Genomic DNA, 14,013 nt, shown 5'->3' with positions numbered 1-14,013 from the left:
TGCTTGAACTCTATTGACCCTAAACACTGTGAGAACGGTTGATGTTCATGCAGGACATGAAATTGGCATCCGGCAACCAGCCAAATGCAGGCAATTTTTGCCATTGGCTGATAAGACTGTCAATCTACATGCCATGTTGATGGGTTGCCATTAACACAACAAACAACAGCAAACAACTGTGGTGTTGTTCAGTTCAGTTTGTTTATATAGCGCCAATTAACAACACGTCATCTCGAGGCACTTTACAATTCACCAGCTCATACATTCAAATTGATTCAAAGTTTTCAATCTAAGGAAAACCAGTTGATTGCATCGACTCATTGACTCAAATGCAATCCCTCACACTGAGCATGCTTGTAGTGACAGTGGAGAGGAAAAACTATATTTGAAATTGAAGAAACCTCCAGCAGAACCATTCTCAGTGTGAGCGGCCATCTGCTGAGGCCATAACCCCCTCATATTACAGCCCCAACATAAACCACTCATACATTGGAGGATAAATGTTTGTTGTCGTGAACCAATGTTTTGATTTCTGACCAGAAGTGTTTCAGCTGAATCTGACCCTCATGTTGCCAGGCATTGTTTTTCAACCTGTTATTGTCTGAAGTTGATGAGACAGTTTGAATTGGAGCTTCCGTTTCCCATCGTCATTAGACTGGAACGGCTCTTTTTCCACTGCTGCTGTAGTTTTTCTGCTTCAAGGTTGGACTTTTGTATTTTGAGATAATAATTTACATACCTTTGTTGTAACTAGTGGTTATTTGAGCCACTTAAGCTTTTCTTTCATTTTGGAACATGCAGCCTGTTCTACTCTTAGCTCTGACATTAATGAGACATTTTCACCCACACAGCAGCAGTTCACTGGATATTTTTTTCTTTTTTCTAATCATAAACCTCAGAGATGATTTTATCTGAAAATCCAAGGAGATCAGAATAGTCTTGGATACTCAGCTCATCTTCTCCGGGACCAACACCAAGCCATGTTTAAATTCACTTAAATCCTCCTTGTTGGGTGTTCTGATGATGCTTTGAGCTTCAGGAAGTTGTCTTGCCCATGTCCAGACACATTGAATTGAGCGAATAGAGCTGCTTTCACATGATTCTTCAGACTCGTTATTTATGTTAACAAGCAATTTAACACACGGATGGTGAGTGTGTGTATAAATAAATGTTAAATAATATCTTAAAGTATTAATATTACAAAACAAATACCTAAAACGTATGTGATATAAGCTTTGTACTAACAGGAATTAACCACTGCAATTCGTTTTTAGTGTTTTCCATAAGGTAATGGTAATTGGTGACAGTTCCTGTTTAATATTTGATATCTATGTTCCGAGATGTGAAAGGAAAAGTCCACTCATATTCAGAATCCAAACTTCTGAAAGAATTTGAATATGAAATCATTACATACTGTTCAATCAATAGTGTTTTTTAATAGTAATTTTTATTTGAATGTGCTTTACTGGAGACAGTCATGTTTGTAAAAGAACACTACTACCACCTACCGATTTGTGACGTCACTGTGCAGTATCGGCTGTTGATCAAGTCCCAGTGATGTATCTGGTGTTTGTCACAGCTCGCTATTATTCAAGTCATCTTGAAAACATTGTTCTGCCAAATGTTTTTTTCCTCTGAGCAGAAGTACGATGGCAAATCTTCCCTCTTCAAGTTGGCAATCTAACAACAAACTCCTCTGTGGAGGATCATGAACGGGAAAGGGGAAATAACAAATGTTTCTTTCACTTTTACCCGATGTATTACAACATGCATCTGCCATGCATGTGAGCATGGTTAGTTTATCTATAGCTTTGGCGAACTTCAATGGTGAAGTCCTCTGGGAATCTTCAATAATTTATGTTGATTGCAGATGTGTCTAGTACCGGTAGTTCCCATTGATTTTACTTGTAAAGCGGGGAGAATGGCGCTAGGCTTACCGCACCGTGACGTCACTGCTGGAAGATGTCAAGAGTGAGGTGTCACTTTATTTGGGCAGTGATTGCAAAGAAAATTAAATTCATTAAATCACAGCGAGCGTATTAGTTTTAGGTATAACTAATGATCCATTGATTATTCCTTGCTGACTGTACTTTTCCCTTAAGCTCAACTAAAAATGCGACACCAGAAGACTAATTCAACCTAAAAAAATCGCACAAACATGTCAATTAAAGGAATATTTAAATACACTATATTGCCAAAAGTATTTGCTCACCTGCCTTGACTCACATATGAGCTTAAGTGACATCCCGTTCCTAATCCATAGGGTTCAATATGACGTCGGTCCACCCTTTGCAGCTAGAACAGCTTCAACTCTTCTGGGAAGGCTGTCCACAAGGTTTAGGAGTGTGTTTATGGGAATTTTTGACCATTCTTCCAGAAGCGCATTTGTGAGNGATTGGAACACCTGATTCCAATAATTTGGATGGGTGAGCAAATACTTTTGGCAATATAGTGTATATGGTGCTCAGACCTCGGCGGGAAACATTAGCTCTGAGATTTATATGCCTGAGCTGGTGAATGAAAACTACAATTCCCGCCCAAGCCAACTCAGCAGACGCTTGGTTGAGTACCACCTGTGTTGTGATTTTGAATGTCTTTTAAACTGGACTCCTTAGTTATAAACCAGAGCCCACTCAGCAGACGCTTGGTTGAGTACCACCTGTGTTGTGATTTTGAATGTCTTTTAAACTGGACTCCTTAGTTATAAACCAGAGCCCTTTATAAACCAGAGCCCTTTATAAACCACAGCTCATTATAAACCAGAGCCCTTTATAAACCACAGCTCGTTATAAACTAGAGCCCTTTATTAACCAGAGCAATTTATAAACCAGAGCTCTTCATAAACCAGAGCTCTTCATAAACCAGAGCCCTTTTTAAACCAAAGCCCTTTATAAACCAGAGCCCTTTTTAAATCAGAAACCTTTATAAATCAGAGCTTGTTTATAACCAGATCCAATCAGATAACTGCTGATTGGACTTTGTGGAGGTGTGGTTTACTGTTGATGGGGTTGCTACAGTTTTGTTCAGATAATTTTAATCATCTGAACAAAACTGTATTCATTTAGTAAGAATTGTGCAAAATTAGACTTATATACCATTCTATTTACTAGTTTCTTATTATAATATAAATTATTTTCTAGACTTTTTTTCCTGCTAGATGTTTCTTACATATATACTGAAGGCCTTACGTCAGCATGATTCAGCATTTTGTTAAGTCTGTATCAATCTGCATGTTACGCTATATTCCACCTAAGAAGTGAGTCTTTTTTTGTATCATATTAAAGTTCTTAAGAAATCTATCAGCAAGCATTCTGAAGATCTTTCAAAGTTTTTCTTGAGCCGTTTATTCATTTATAAAAAGAGAACAAAAAAGTTTAAGCCTGAAAAATTATATATTTCAGTTGATAATTATCTGTGACAAATAAATCCAAGCACAGACTTTAGACAGGACCTGCCAGACGGCTCTATCTGTCCAGATATGTCATGTTTTGTTAAGATGTCAAACTGGCTTTTATAAACTGAAAAAAAATCTTTACAGTACTTATGTTTTGTTTAGCAGGAAGCAGAGCAGAAATTGATTGTTTCAAGTTCTTTAACACATACAGTACATACCCACAGGAAAAAAGGAGGCTGGTGTGAACTTGAACACTGGGCGAAGTGTGAAGTATATCTCCTGACATACTGTGAGGGAGAACAGATACAGAACACTTGCTTACAGACGGACGGTATCAGTGATGCAGCAGATTAATTATCAGCTAAACTTTTAAATAATATGGGTTTCAGTTTACAGCATGTAAAGACTTAGTAAAATCATGCATAGATCCAGTTATTTTGACCTTACATGGTTTATTCTGTTAGTGTTTGTATGCTTAAGATTGACATGGACTCACAGAGTTACATAAACCCTGTTTTATTTTGTTGCATAACTGTAGGAAGAAGTTTAACTTTCAATCAGTTTTGTCTGATATATTATCCAACATGTTTCACAGGTTGGTTGGATTATAATAGTTCACCCTTTACATGAGTCTTTTGAATCTAAATCTTTGCTATAGTTTGGCACATCTTAGCGTCAAGTTGAAATTATAAAAAAGTCCCATAAAATAAATTAGCAAATATTTTGAAACATTGCATTAAAATTGTAAAGAAAGAAAGAAATATGTGAGATTATTTTAAAACTTTCTTAAATAATTTTATCTCTCATTTTGTCAAGTGTGTGGGTTAAAAACTGTTTTGGAAATATATATTTGCACTTCTGAATAAATTCCTTCCAAGTTATCTACAAGTTCATTACTGGGCTTAGGTGAATAATACACATGTTTGATATACATGCCTATAAGATAAACATCAGATCAATTCAGCCTTAATAACATATAGTACTAGCCATATTTATTGACTGCCCTGGTTGTGAAACAAACCTTTTCAAAGCAACGGCATAAAACCACAAACGGCTTCTTTACTGGTTAAAAACGTCCACTTTAAGAATGGTTTTTAAACAATTCATAGGGTGTAAAACTACACTTAGTTTTAACAATTTCTCTAAAATAATTTGTAGCATTTAAAGAAATATATATTCTTAGCAGAATGATCCGGCTGGCAATTTTTGGAAAAATTGAAGCTTGGATTTGACAAAATTTACCCCATTTTAAGAAAAAAAACAAAGGTAAAGAAAAAAAAACTGTATGACCTTCGGCCATTTAGACTCTCTCTATATTGAGGTTTTGGGTGAACATATGTATGCGTAGAAATATGTTGTTTTTAATCGTTGTTTTAAGGTGGTGTATGTCTTGCAAGTCAATGACTTAATTAGCTTGTTTTCTTCGCCAAAAACTTTTAGCCAATAAACCGGTTAATTTAGCCAATAAACCGGTTAAATCGAAAAGATGTTGGATATTTGCAGCCCTATGTGAATGCAGGTTTTCCATTTAAGGTGTGTATTTCTAAGTGTGGTGAGAACAGTTGAAGGCCAGCAATCCACAGCACTAAAGACCTACAAAGAGCAGATAGACTGAGCCCTGAAAAGCTGCAGCGCTCACAGTAGAGCAGAGAAAGTCTGTATATTAACCTGTATTCTGGGGGCCTGACTGGTTTCCATCTCTTTGGCTGATCCCTCATGTTTTCTGAGAATTTCCATCGAAGAATGGAGATGATAATGGTAAAAGGTTCGCTGTATGTCCTGTAAACCATTTCTAGTTTATAGGATGAGGTAAAGAGTCAGATATTTACAGCATAAGATGATGAGACATAAATAATGAATCTAATTTAACGCTTTTTTTTCCACATCTCAGCATTGATTACCAGAAATATCCCTGTATTTGACATCACAAACTATTAATAAATTACAATTTTCTAAAACCAAACTTTTCAAAGAACTTTAATCCAACAAGCAATGCTGCATAAGCTTCCAAAATATAACTTTTTTTTTTTGCACTTTTTAGTTATTTAGTTATTGTCCACATTTTGGTTTTAATATGAAGATAACATATTCATGTAAAATTTGTAGTCAGAAAACTGCGTCTTAAAAATATCAAAATTGTCCTTTTGCTCTTTGTATTCGGTCGGGACTAATTCTCTGAGATGTTAAAAAGATTTTTCTAATTACTTGTTTTAAACACTGCTCTCTCTTTTCCTCTGTAGTTGACAGGACAAAATTAAAAGGCTGCGTGGGAAAAACAGCGCTTTATATGTTTAGCCAGAGCCATTAAGGAAGCACAAAACCATCACTCTGCGTTTGTGGCTTGACTCAGAGGCGATAAAAGCATCTTCCTTATCAGTCTTGTAGCCTTGCCAGATGCCTTTGTAGTTTGCCGTATGTTTTATGCATTCTCTATTCTCCAGTTTTTCTGCATTCATTTCTTTCCCTTTTTGTTTTTGGGGAGCCGAGTGGTCCAGAAGTCTGAGGCCTCTGTGTTCCGCCCCCTTCCGTCTTCCCCGTCGGAGATTAAATATAAAGGACGGCGCCATTAATTAAGCAACTAATCTTGCTGTTTATGTTTTGTCATATTTGCTGCTTACAGATGCGTTCAGAGCTTCCCCAAATTATGAATGCTTCCTTGCACATTAAAACATTTCACAGCGACGGCTCTGTACACGGCTCAGCGGGCTGCCAGGGACGCTGCTTTACCTCATTCCAGCTGAAAAAAAAAAAAAAGAAGTCCTCGCCACAGCCAGCTCCTTTTTATTATTTATTTCTGCAAGCGCTTCAGTTAATACTGTTGATTTAAAGCCTCACCTTCAATTTGGTGTAGCATGTGGACTGAGCTTTACCTTTTTGCTGCAGCTGAACCAATTTTCTGCTTCAAGCGCCTTTAATAAACCTCGTAGCACTATCAGGAGGCTTCAGCTTCCCTGATGAAGGCCATTTATTTCAAATTAAAGGAGAGTTCTTATCTTCTATGGACTCAAATAGAGGAGGCAGATAAAGACGGCGTGCTTTGGTGTCGCACTGTCTGTGTAGTTAATGCGCTGACCAGGAAGGAGGGGGCGAGGAGGGGAAGGCAAAAAAAAAGTGGAGGACGGCCGATTAAACGGGCAACATAAAAGGAGAGGGGTTTGTGAGGAGGAACAGAGAAATCTGATAGGCTGTCATCTTTTTAAAACAATTATCCGAGGGAACGCCATTAGATCCTTTGTTCTTGCTTCCTCCGTCCGTTTTATCTCAATCTTTTTGTTACTCTCATCATTTATGTGTATTTTTCTCTTTAACCTTTGCCACCCGTGCTCAGATAAACGCCGTTATTGCCTCTGCGGTGCTTCTTTACACGTCAACATGTATGGATACGGGTACGCCGTAATTGAAATCACTGAGGTCAGCTCTTCTCCACAGTCAAAAGCAAAATGAGTCTTTAATTTAGCTTCAATTAAAAACTCGTGCTGTTAAACGCTCCTCACAGAGCAGGTGTATGTGCAGGGGGATGAAATTAACACGCCGTAAAGTGTGTGTGTGTTTTTTTTATGTTTAAAGTGTAGCAGCGTGTATCAGCGGTTGCATTTGTGCACATTTCTCCCTGTACCTGTGTGGGCGTTCATAACTCGCTTGTCTCTACTTCAATCAGTCAGAATCTATTACAGGAGGACGTCGAGGCAGCAAGCCTGTCATCCTTAACACTCGCAGAGATAGACAGCCAAAGAAAAATTATAATACAGCCCACATATCAAATTAAGCTGAGCTAATTCAATCTCTCAAAGCTCACTTTTCTGCTATATTTGATCAGAACGAATCTACCCACTCAATTAAGTGTGATTTAGTGCTAATTGTGTGATTTACAGTGAAGCACGTACCATCCACCCCACTCGTTGTTAAACAGGTTCCCATCAACGGAGATGTGACTTGTTTTTCATCTTTGTCTTTTTTTATTGTTTTTTGTTTTTTTCCATGAAAACACTTCAATTCCCATTTGATATTTTTCATGTCAAAAAAATTGATCAGATAAAAAGTCAGACTGAAGCTGCTTTGAAAACTTTAAATATAAAGCAGCTGTTGTCTCACTGATTTATGAATTCGACTAAATCCCTTCATAGTCAGAAATTAATCCTAAATATCATAACATTTCCAATAGGAGCCCTGTGTGTAATAGAGTTAGATGGCGTCCATTTTGCGGTAAAATTAAGACATACTTAAGCCAAGTATTTGTATGTATGCTGGAAAAAAATCGAAATCTAGACAAGTCATTTTTTTTCTTAAAATAAGTCCTTTTGTTCTTGGATTTAGGAGGTAAAAGAGACATTTTGCCAATTAAACAAGACAATTTACAATTAAAAAAAGAAAAAAAAACTTTTTCATTGTCTTATTTTATCTAATTATCTTATTTTAAGAGTAAAAATACTTATTCCATTGGCAAACTATCTCATTTAGCTGCTGAAATTAAGGATAAATACAGTTATTTTAAGACATTTTTACCTATTTCTAATTCGATTTTCCAATGGAAAATGTTGCCTCCTCAATCCAACAACAAATGCTCGTATTTTAAGAAGAAATTACTTATCTAGATTTCGATTTTTTTTTTCCAGTGATGTAGCGGTCAGTCACATTTCTGTACAGGAGAGAAAATGTCGTTTTTTTGTCTCTAAATGAATCCATCTCTGTGTTTTTTGTCTTTTATCTTTCGCAGGTCTCGTAACACAGCTCCTGTGTGTCCTGGCCTGCAGGCTCAGATTCTATCCTGCTATAAGGACAACAAGGACCAAACCTTGAAGTGTTCAGACTTGGCTAAAGAATACATGCAGTGCATCAATGCTGCAAAGAAGGTGAGATTTTTTTTATTTCCAAATCGGGAAGAAGCAGGATTAGGGATGTCTGAGCAGTGCGCCTTGGCTTAGATTGGTTTCTCACTCCAGCAAATTTTTCTATGTTTTAGCTTCAAGTTTTTTTTTTATTATCTATGATATGCTTTCACATTATCTTCCTTTTCCAATAAAAGCTAGAAATTGTCTGTATTTGACTCGATAAGTTTAAAAAAATGCAACAAGCATAGTGTTTCCTATCATATTTTAAAAAGCTGATAAATAAGCAGATTAGGGGGTTAATGCAGTGAACATTTAGCTGTGCACAACAAAAAATGCCTTCAAAAAAATAAGAAAAACATATTGTGTTTTAAGTGAATAATTGCTTATTTTGAGCAAATTAATCTGCCAAGCAAGCAAATGAGACTTGGTAAGATTTCATAAAACAAGAACATACTGTAATATCCAAGTAGTAAGCGTCCAAAAAAACTTAAATCAAGTATAAAAATAAATTTTTCTTTAACTTGTTAAGATTTTTTCTCTTATTTTAAGCAATGTATTCTCATTTATTAGTCATTATTGCTTAGAATTAAATAACCTCTAACCAATTATTGCTCAAAACAAGCATACAACAGGCTTAAAAACAAGGCAAATGTACTTGATACCAGTTCATTTAAAAGTTTAAAACTAGTCTGTTTTTCTTAGCTAGATTTAAATTCATTATTTAGGTGTAGTGAATGTATGGGAAAAATACACTTGACAAAAACTTCAAAACGTTTTTTTTTTATTAATATTTTAGCAGAAATGTCACAGAATTAAGCGAAATTACCGTCCCCTCCAAAAAGAAAAACACAAAGCTGAGGGCTGCACAGGCCAAACACTGAAGAGATGGTGATGTAGCAGCATCGCTACTCTCTACCCCTTCTATTCATTTTAGCTAGCTGATTCGCCTGCGTTATGAATGCTGGCATACCGTTCAGTTTGTGCCTTCAGGTCGTTGCCCATATGAAGACGTTACTTGGATATATCCTAATGGAATATCTTCAGAAGAGCTCCAAATGACACAAAACTTATAGAACGTGATGTAATAACGTAAAATCAAGGGCCAAATGTATGAAAAACTGGCGTTCCCCTTTTAGAGCTTCTATTATAATAAGCATATGTATGATGTACAGTATTTATGATGTATTGTAAACAGTGAATGGTCCACTGCTAAGGTTCAGAATCTCAAAGCTAAATCATGAATGACAATCTGTCTTGAAACAAGTAAAAATGTACTCACAGTCTAAATGTTAACGCGACTCAGTCCGCGATGTGTGCTATTTTAAGAAAAAAAAACTGCTCAGAATTAGTTTTATTATCTAGTTAGGATGAAAAAAATTAATTTTCTTAAATAAAGTCAAATAATCTTAACAATATTCAGTCTTACTAAGAAAATACATTGAAAAACAAGTGTAATAAGACCAAAATGCTGAATTCAAGTTTATTACACTTGTATAGATTTTTCTTTTTTGCAGTGTGTTTTTAACAATATTCCTGAGAAGGCAAGGACCGCATAGAACAATGATCGCTGTAAGAGTGTGTGGATGAGAAATGTCAATGATAACGGCTTGCAGACTGATTATCTGAGGCAAAAAATCTACAAAATCAAAGCTCCTCAGCAAACTTTATGCAGTTTTCCTCTAAAGGCCCCGAACATGACAACTTCCCAGAATGACAGGGCTGCTTTAAAACAAGTTCACCTTGTCACTAGAGAGCTAATTTTGGAAAAGTTGAGGGAAACACAAGAAAGCAGAGATAGGAAAAACACAAACTAAAACCCAGACGGTGTTATTCAGTGTTTTTGATAAACTCTGAATATGATCTAAAGATCATTAGAATTGCTGTGAATATGTGAGCTGTGGGACTGAAGCAAATGTAATGATTGTTGCTGCAATAATATCTTCAGTTTCCTCATTTGAACTTTATAAAGGTATTAAATCAAATCACTTGCACTCTTTTTTTTTGTGTGTGTGAACAGATAGGATTATATAAGACTGCCTGATAACGCTCCTTGCAATTTGATGCTTAGCCACATTTTACCTCATAGAAAGTTGATTCCTCATTCAGAGGCTGTTTCTGTCATTCTAAAGGACAGAAATAAACATTTTTCTAGCTATATGTTTTTCTTTACTCCATTTGAAATATGATTGAAAAAGTATTCAAACACCTTAACCATTTTGACATGTTTTCATAAAGTATTATCCATGGATTTTGTTTGACTTCCTTCTATGTTCAGCTCCCATGTTCAATACTTTGTATATATCGTTTTTATTGAAATTAAAAGTGCGGCGTAAATATCTGACTGTTCTTTTCATGATTTAAAATCACCAGAGAACAATTTTAAACAATAACATTACAGATCTGATTAAGAATTATATATTTTTAGCCCAGACATTGACTGAGCAAGTCAACCATGTAAACATACCTTGGTTTGTAGCTCTGTTGGTAAGTTTAATGGCTCATCCTGTTGTACAGTAAACTGTTACATTTTACTATAGTATAACATCAACTTCCTCACTATAGCTCTTTAGATGGTGCCAATATGCTTAGAATGGGTTTTTCACCACAGACTGGATGAGAGAGTTGCAGCTAGCATGCAGATCAATGCAAGATCCCTAGAACAGGGTTTCCATGGGACATTAAAAGTCATTATATTATTAGTTTTTTAAATTAAGGCCTTATGTGGCGTTAAAATTCATTAAATGTGATTATAGTGGTATTTAAAATGGTTTATTAAAGGAAAGGAAAAAAAAACGTCTATACAATCAATTTCATCTGATTTATCAGATATAAATGATTCCGCATGTTTGCGCGGAAATGCTTCCGGTTGATCGTAAACCTGTTGCTGTGTGTTTGGAAAAAAAGCTTGAGGCGGAGAAAAAGCCAGAGGATGGGGAAACTGCAAATTTCAACAAAAGTGGCTGGAAAAAGAGGAATTCGGGACATGGCTGCAGCCTGTCGACTATAAAGATGAAGAAAGGATTTTTCCTTGTTTTATTTATATATAAATATATGTGAGAATCATGGGTGATTGTTGATGGCATTAAAATTGACATTAAAAGTAGGGATGCACGATTTAGCCGATAACCGATATCGATACCGATGTTAAAGCTGGACAAAAATAAGTAGTCATTGAAAATAGCAGTTTTGTTATCCATTTCTGACACTTTGAAAAATAATATACTCAAATATATTTTCATATGCTGATATCAAATAGATTTTTAAAAACGCGGTATCGATCTATTTTACTTTCAAAATCTCATGAAATTTCATCGTTCTCTTACAAACTCATGATATTTTGCTAATTCTTGTGAGATTTTGTTAGTAAAATAGATCGATATCGCGTCAATATATCAACATATAAAAATATGGAAAAATTTTGTGAATTTTCGGGGGATTTCGTAGCATAACGATGACATATAGCAATATTTCATTAGTAAAAGATATGAAGATATTGTGATATTTTAATGTATCAATATTTTTTCTTCTTTCTAAGTCTGTAAAAAGAAGTTTTCGAGGAAGAAGAAGAAGTAGTATTTTATTTTTTTAGACTTTAGAAACTCAGAAGCTGATCAAATATCGGGTTAAATATCCGTGGGGTGGCCTTCTCTGCTGAGAAAAAGATTCCCACACCATGATGCTACCACCACCATGGTTCAACACTGTAATAGTTTCTCCCATGTGCAGCATTCTAAGTAGAGACTCAATAGTTATTTTTGTCTCATTTTTGAGAAAACCGTCATGTTTTCTGTCCTAGACAAATTCCCAATAGTAAACTATATTTGCTTTTATTTTTTTATTTTGTTTGTTAGCTTATTTCATGCTTGTGTCCCAGGAATAAATCCTCACTTTACTCGTCCATTTAAACATCCTTTGTTTTCATTCTTTTAGTCTCCAGCTTATAAGCTATTTGTTTCCAGCATCAGAGGAAACCAAATACAATAATTTAGCTATCCATGCTCTTAGTAATAGTGGTTGAATCGCTGTCTGAACTGAAACTGCTGCTTTATTTTTTATCAGCAAAGAAGAATGAAGTTTCTGCCCAATTGCAGAGAATTCCAGTTCACAGAGAGCACAGAGAAAATAAGTGGAGAATGATGAGTAGAAGAGATGCTGAAAGACAGAGGATTGGTATCCTGCACTTCTAAGCTTTTTGTTGTAAAGGCATCGGAAGCTAGAGCTGCTTATCATGATAGATAACAAGAAGTGAAGAAAACAAAGACTTCTACACTTGATCAGTGTGAATGTGTGTGTTTGTTGTGTGAGAAGAGCTTGATTCATTACTGTATGCTTTACCCTGCACAGCCACGACTTTGATGTTGATTGGCTCCGGAGGCGCGTCGCTAACTTTCACTTTGCCGATGGGAAACTTTTTAAACTTTTTTTCTATTATTAGTCTTTAAAAGCTGTTAGTTTTGCTCACATTGATAAAATGTTCTTGTGTCTAGAGGCAGTTTCTAGAGTAAGACATCCAAATATTAGGAAGTCATCCAATTATATTAATAAATTTAAAAAAATCACCAAAACACAAAATAATAACCTTTCTAGAAACCTAATCTAATCTCTGCCTTTTTTTGAATCTTTGTATGCCATGGTAAACAAATGTCTTGTAACATGTTACAGGATGAGAGAATCCGAAAGCCTGGTATTTACGTGATTAGCTAATGTTTAATGCAGCCCAGGCAGTTTTTTAAGTGTGCATATTGCTTTAAATAGTTCTGTGGTGTAAAGTTCAGATATATTCCAGAACTTTAAAAGCGATACTTTTTTTCCCATGAACAGGTATAGATTTACTGATTCACACACAAATTATGACAAGGGATTGAATTTGCATATTAGAACAGAATAGAATAGAATAAAAAAATCCTTTATTTTCCCACAATGGGGAAATTGTGGCGTTACATCAGCAAAAAGATCATAGCAAAAGTGGTTACACAAATGTGGACGTTAAAAAAAGTGTGTCAAAATAACAGAAAAAGTGACAGAGTTAAGAAAATAGAAAAATTAAATACTGTACTGTACAGTGTTTTCCAATATAAATAAATAGTAGCGGCGTGGGAGAAAACTTAGATACAGTTAAAGCAGATGTCCATTTAGGAAAGTATACGTGTTCATGCAGTTCAGTGTAGATATTTTATATTGTAGCAGTTTTTCATCATGTGTCGTCTCAATAATGAATAAAAAATCGAAAGTTTCAAACTACTGGAAATGTTATGAATGAGGATGTTCTGTCGATCTAATCCTAATCCTAATCCTCCTCGGACATGTGCTGTGTCGATCCTCAGCTGCTGCTGCATTGATCACAAAAGTTTATTTCTAATAAAGGTGATGGGTACAAATTCCCTTCTACTGGACAGTAAGTGGTGAACTTGTGCTTAGCTGCTCTTGTCTGCACTGTTTGCTAATGTTGATGCTAATGCTAACCTTTGGTTCTTCTTAGTTTAAATAGAAATGTCTTATTCAGCTCCACTATGGCTACTCATGAGCTCAATCTTTTGTGACTTTTCCTCTTAGAGTGGAATCCTTTTCTGTCAATGCTGGCATATATATATATATATTAGGGATGGGACGATTTATGAAAACCATCAGAATCGTTCGGTTTGACTGTCTCGGTTAGATTCGTGTGTGTTTCGTTCAGTTCATGCGCTGCTCCTTTTTCTCATAGGCCAAGCGTTTACACTCCAGAGCAGAAGGTGGCGGTACTGCGACCAAAGCCAACCACCAGTAGTAAGCAAGAAGAAGAAGAAGAAG

General features: G+C 35.7%; 1 protein-coding gene across 2 annotated transcripts in view; it reads left to right on the top strand.

Moving 5' to 3' along the window:
- LOC107096639 (MICOS complex subunit mic25a-like) overlaps positions 1-14,013 on the top strand; it is a 122,635-nt gene that overhangs the window by 75,393 nt on the left and 33,229 nt on the right. For both annotated transcript variants that reach the window (XM_015393387.1, XM_015393386.1), the window contains one exon: positions 8,109-8,244. In XM_015393387.1, coding sequence (XP_015248873.1) covers positions 8,109-8,244 — 136 coding nt within the window. The remainder of the gene's footprint in view (positions 1-8,108; positions 8,245-14,013) is intronic.

This window comes from Cyprinodon variegatus, unplaced genomic scaffold (genome assembly GCF_000732505.1).
Source record: "Cyprinodon variegatus isolate N-32 unplaced genomic scaffold, C_variegatus-1.0 Scaffold639, whole genome shotgun sequence".
In the NCBI taxonomy this organism is placed as follows: Eukaryota; Metazoa; Chordata; class Actinopteri; order Cyprinodontiformes; family Cyprinodontidae; genus Cyprinodon; species Cyprinodon variegatus.
The sequence above is the reverse complement of the archived record's forward strand: the minus strand, read 5'-3'. Positions and strand labels throughout refer to the sequence as shown.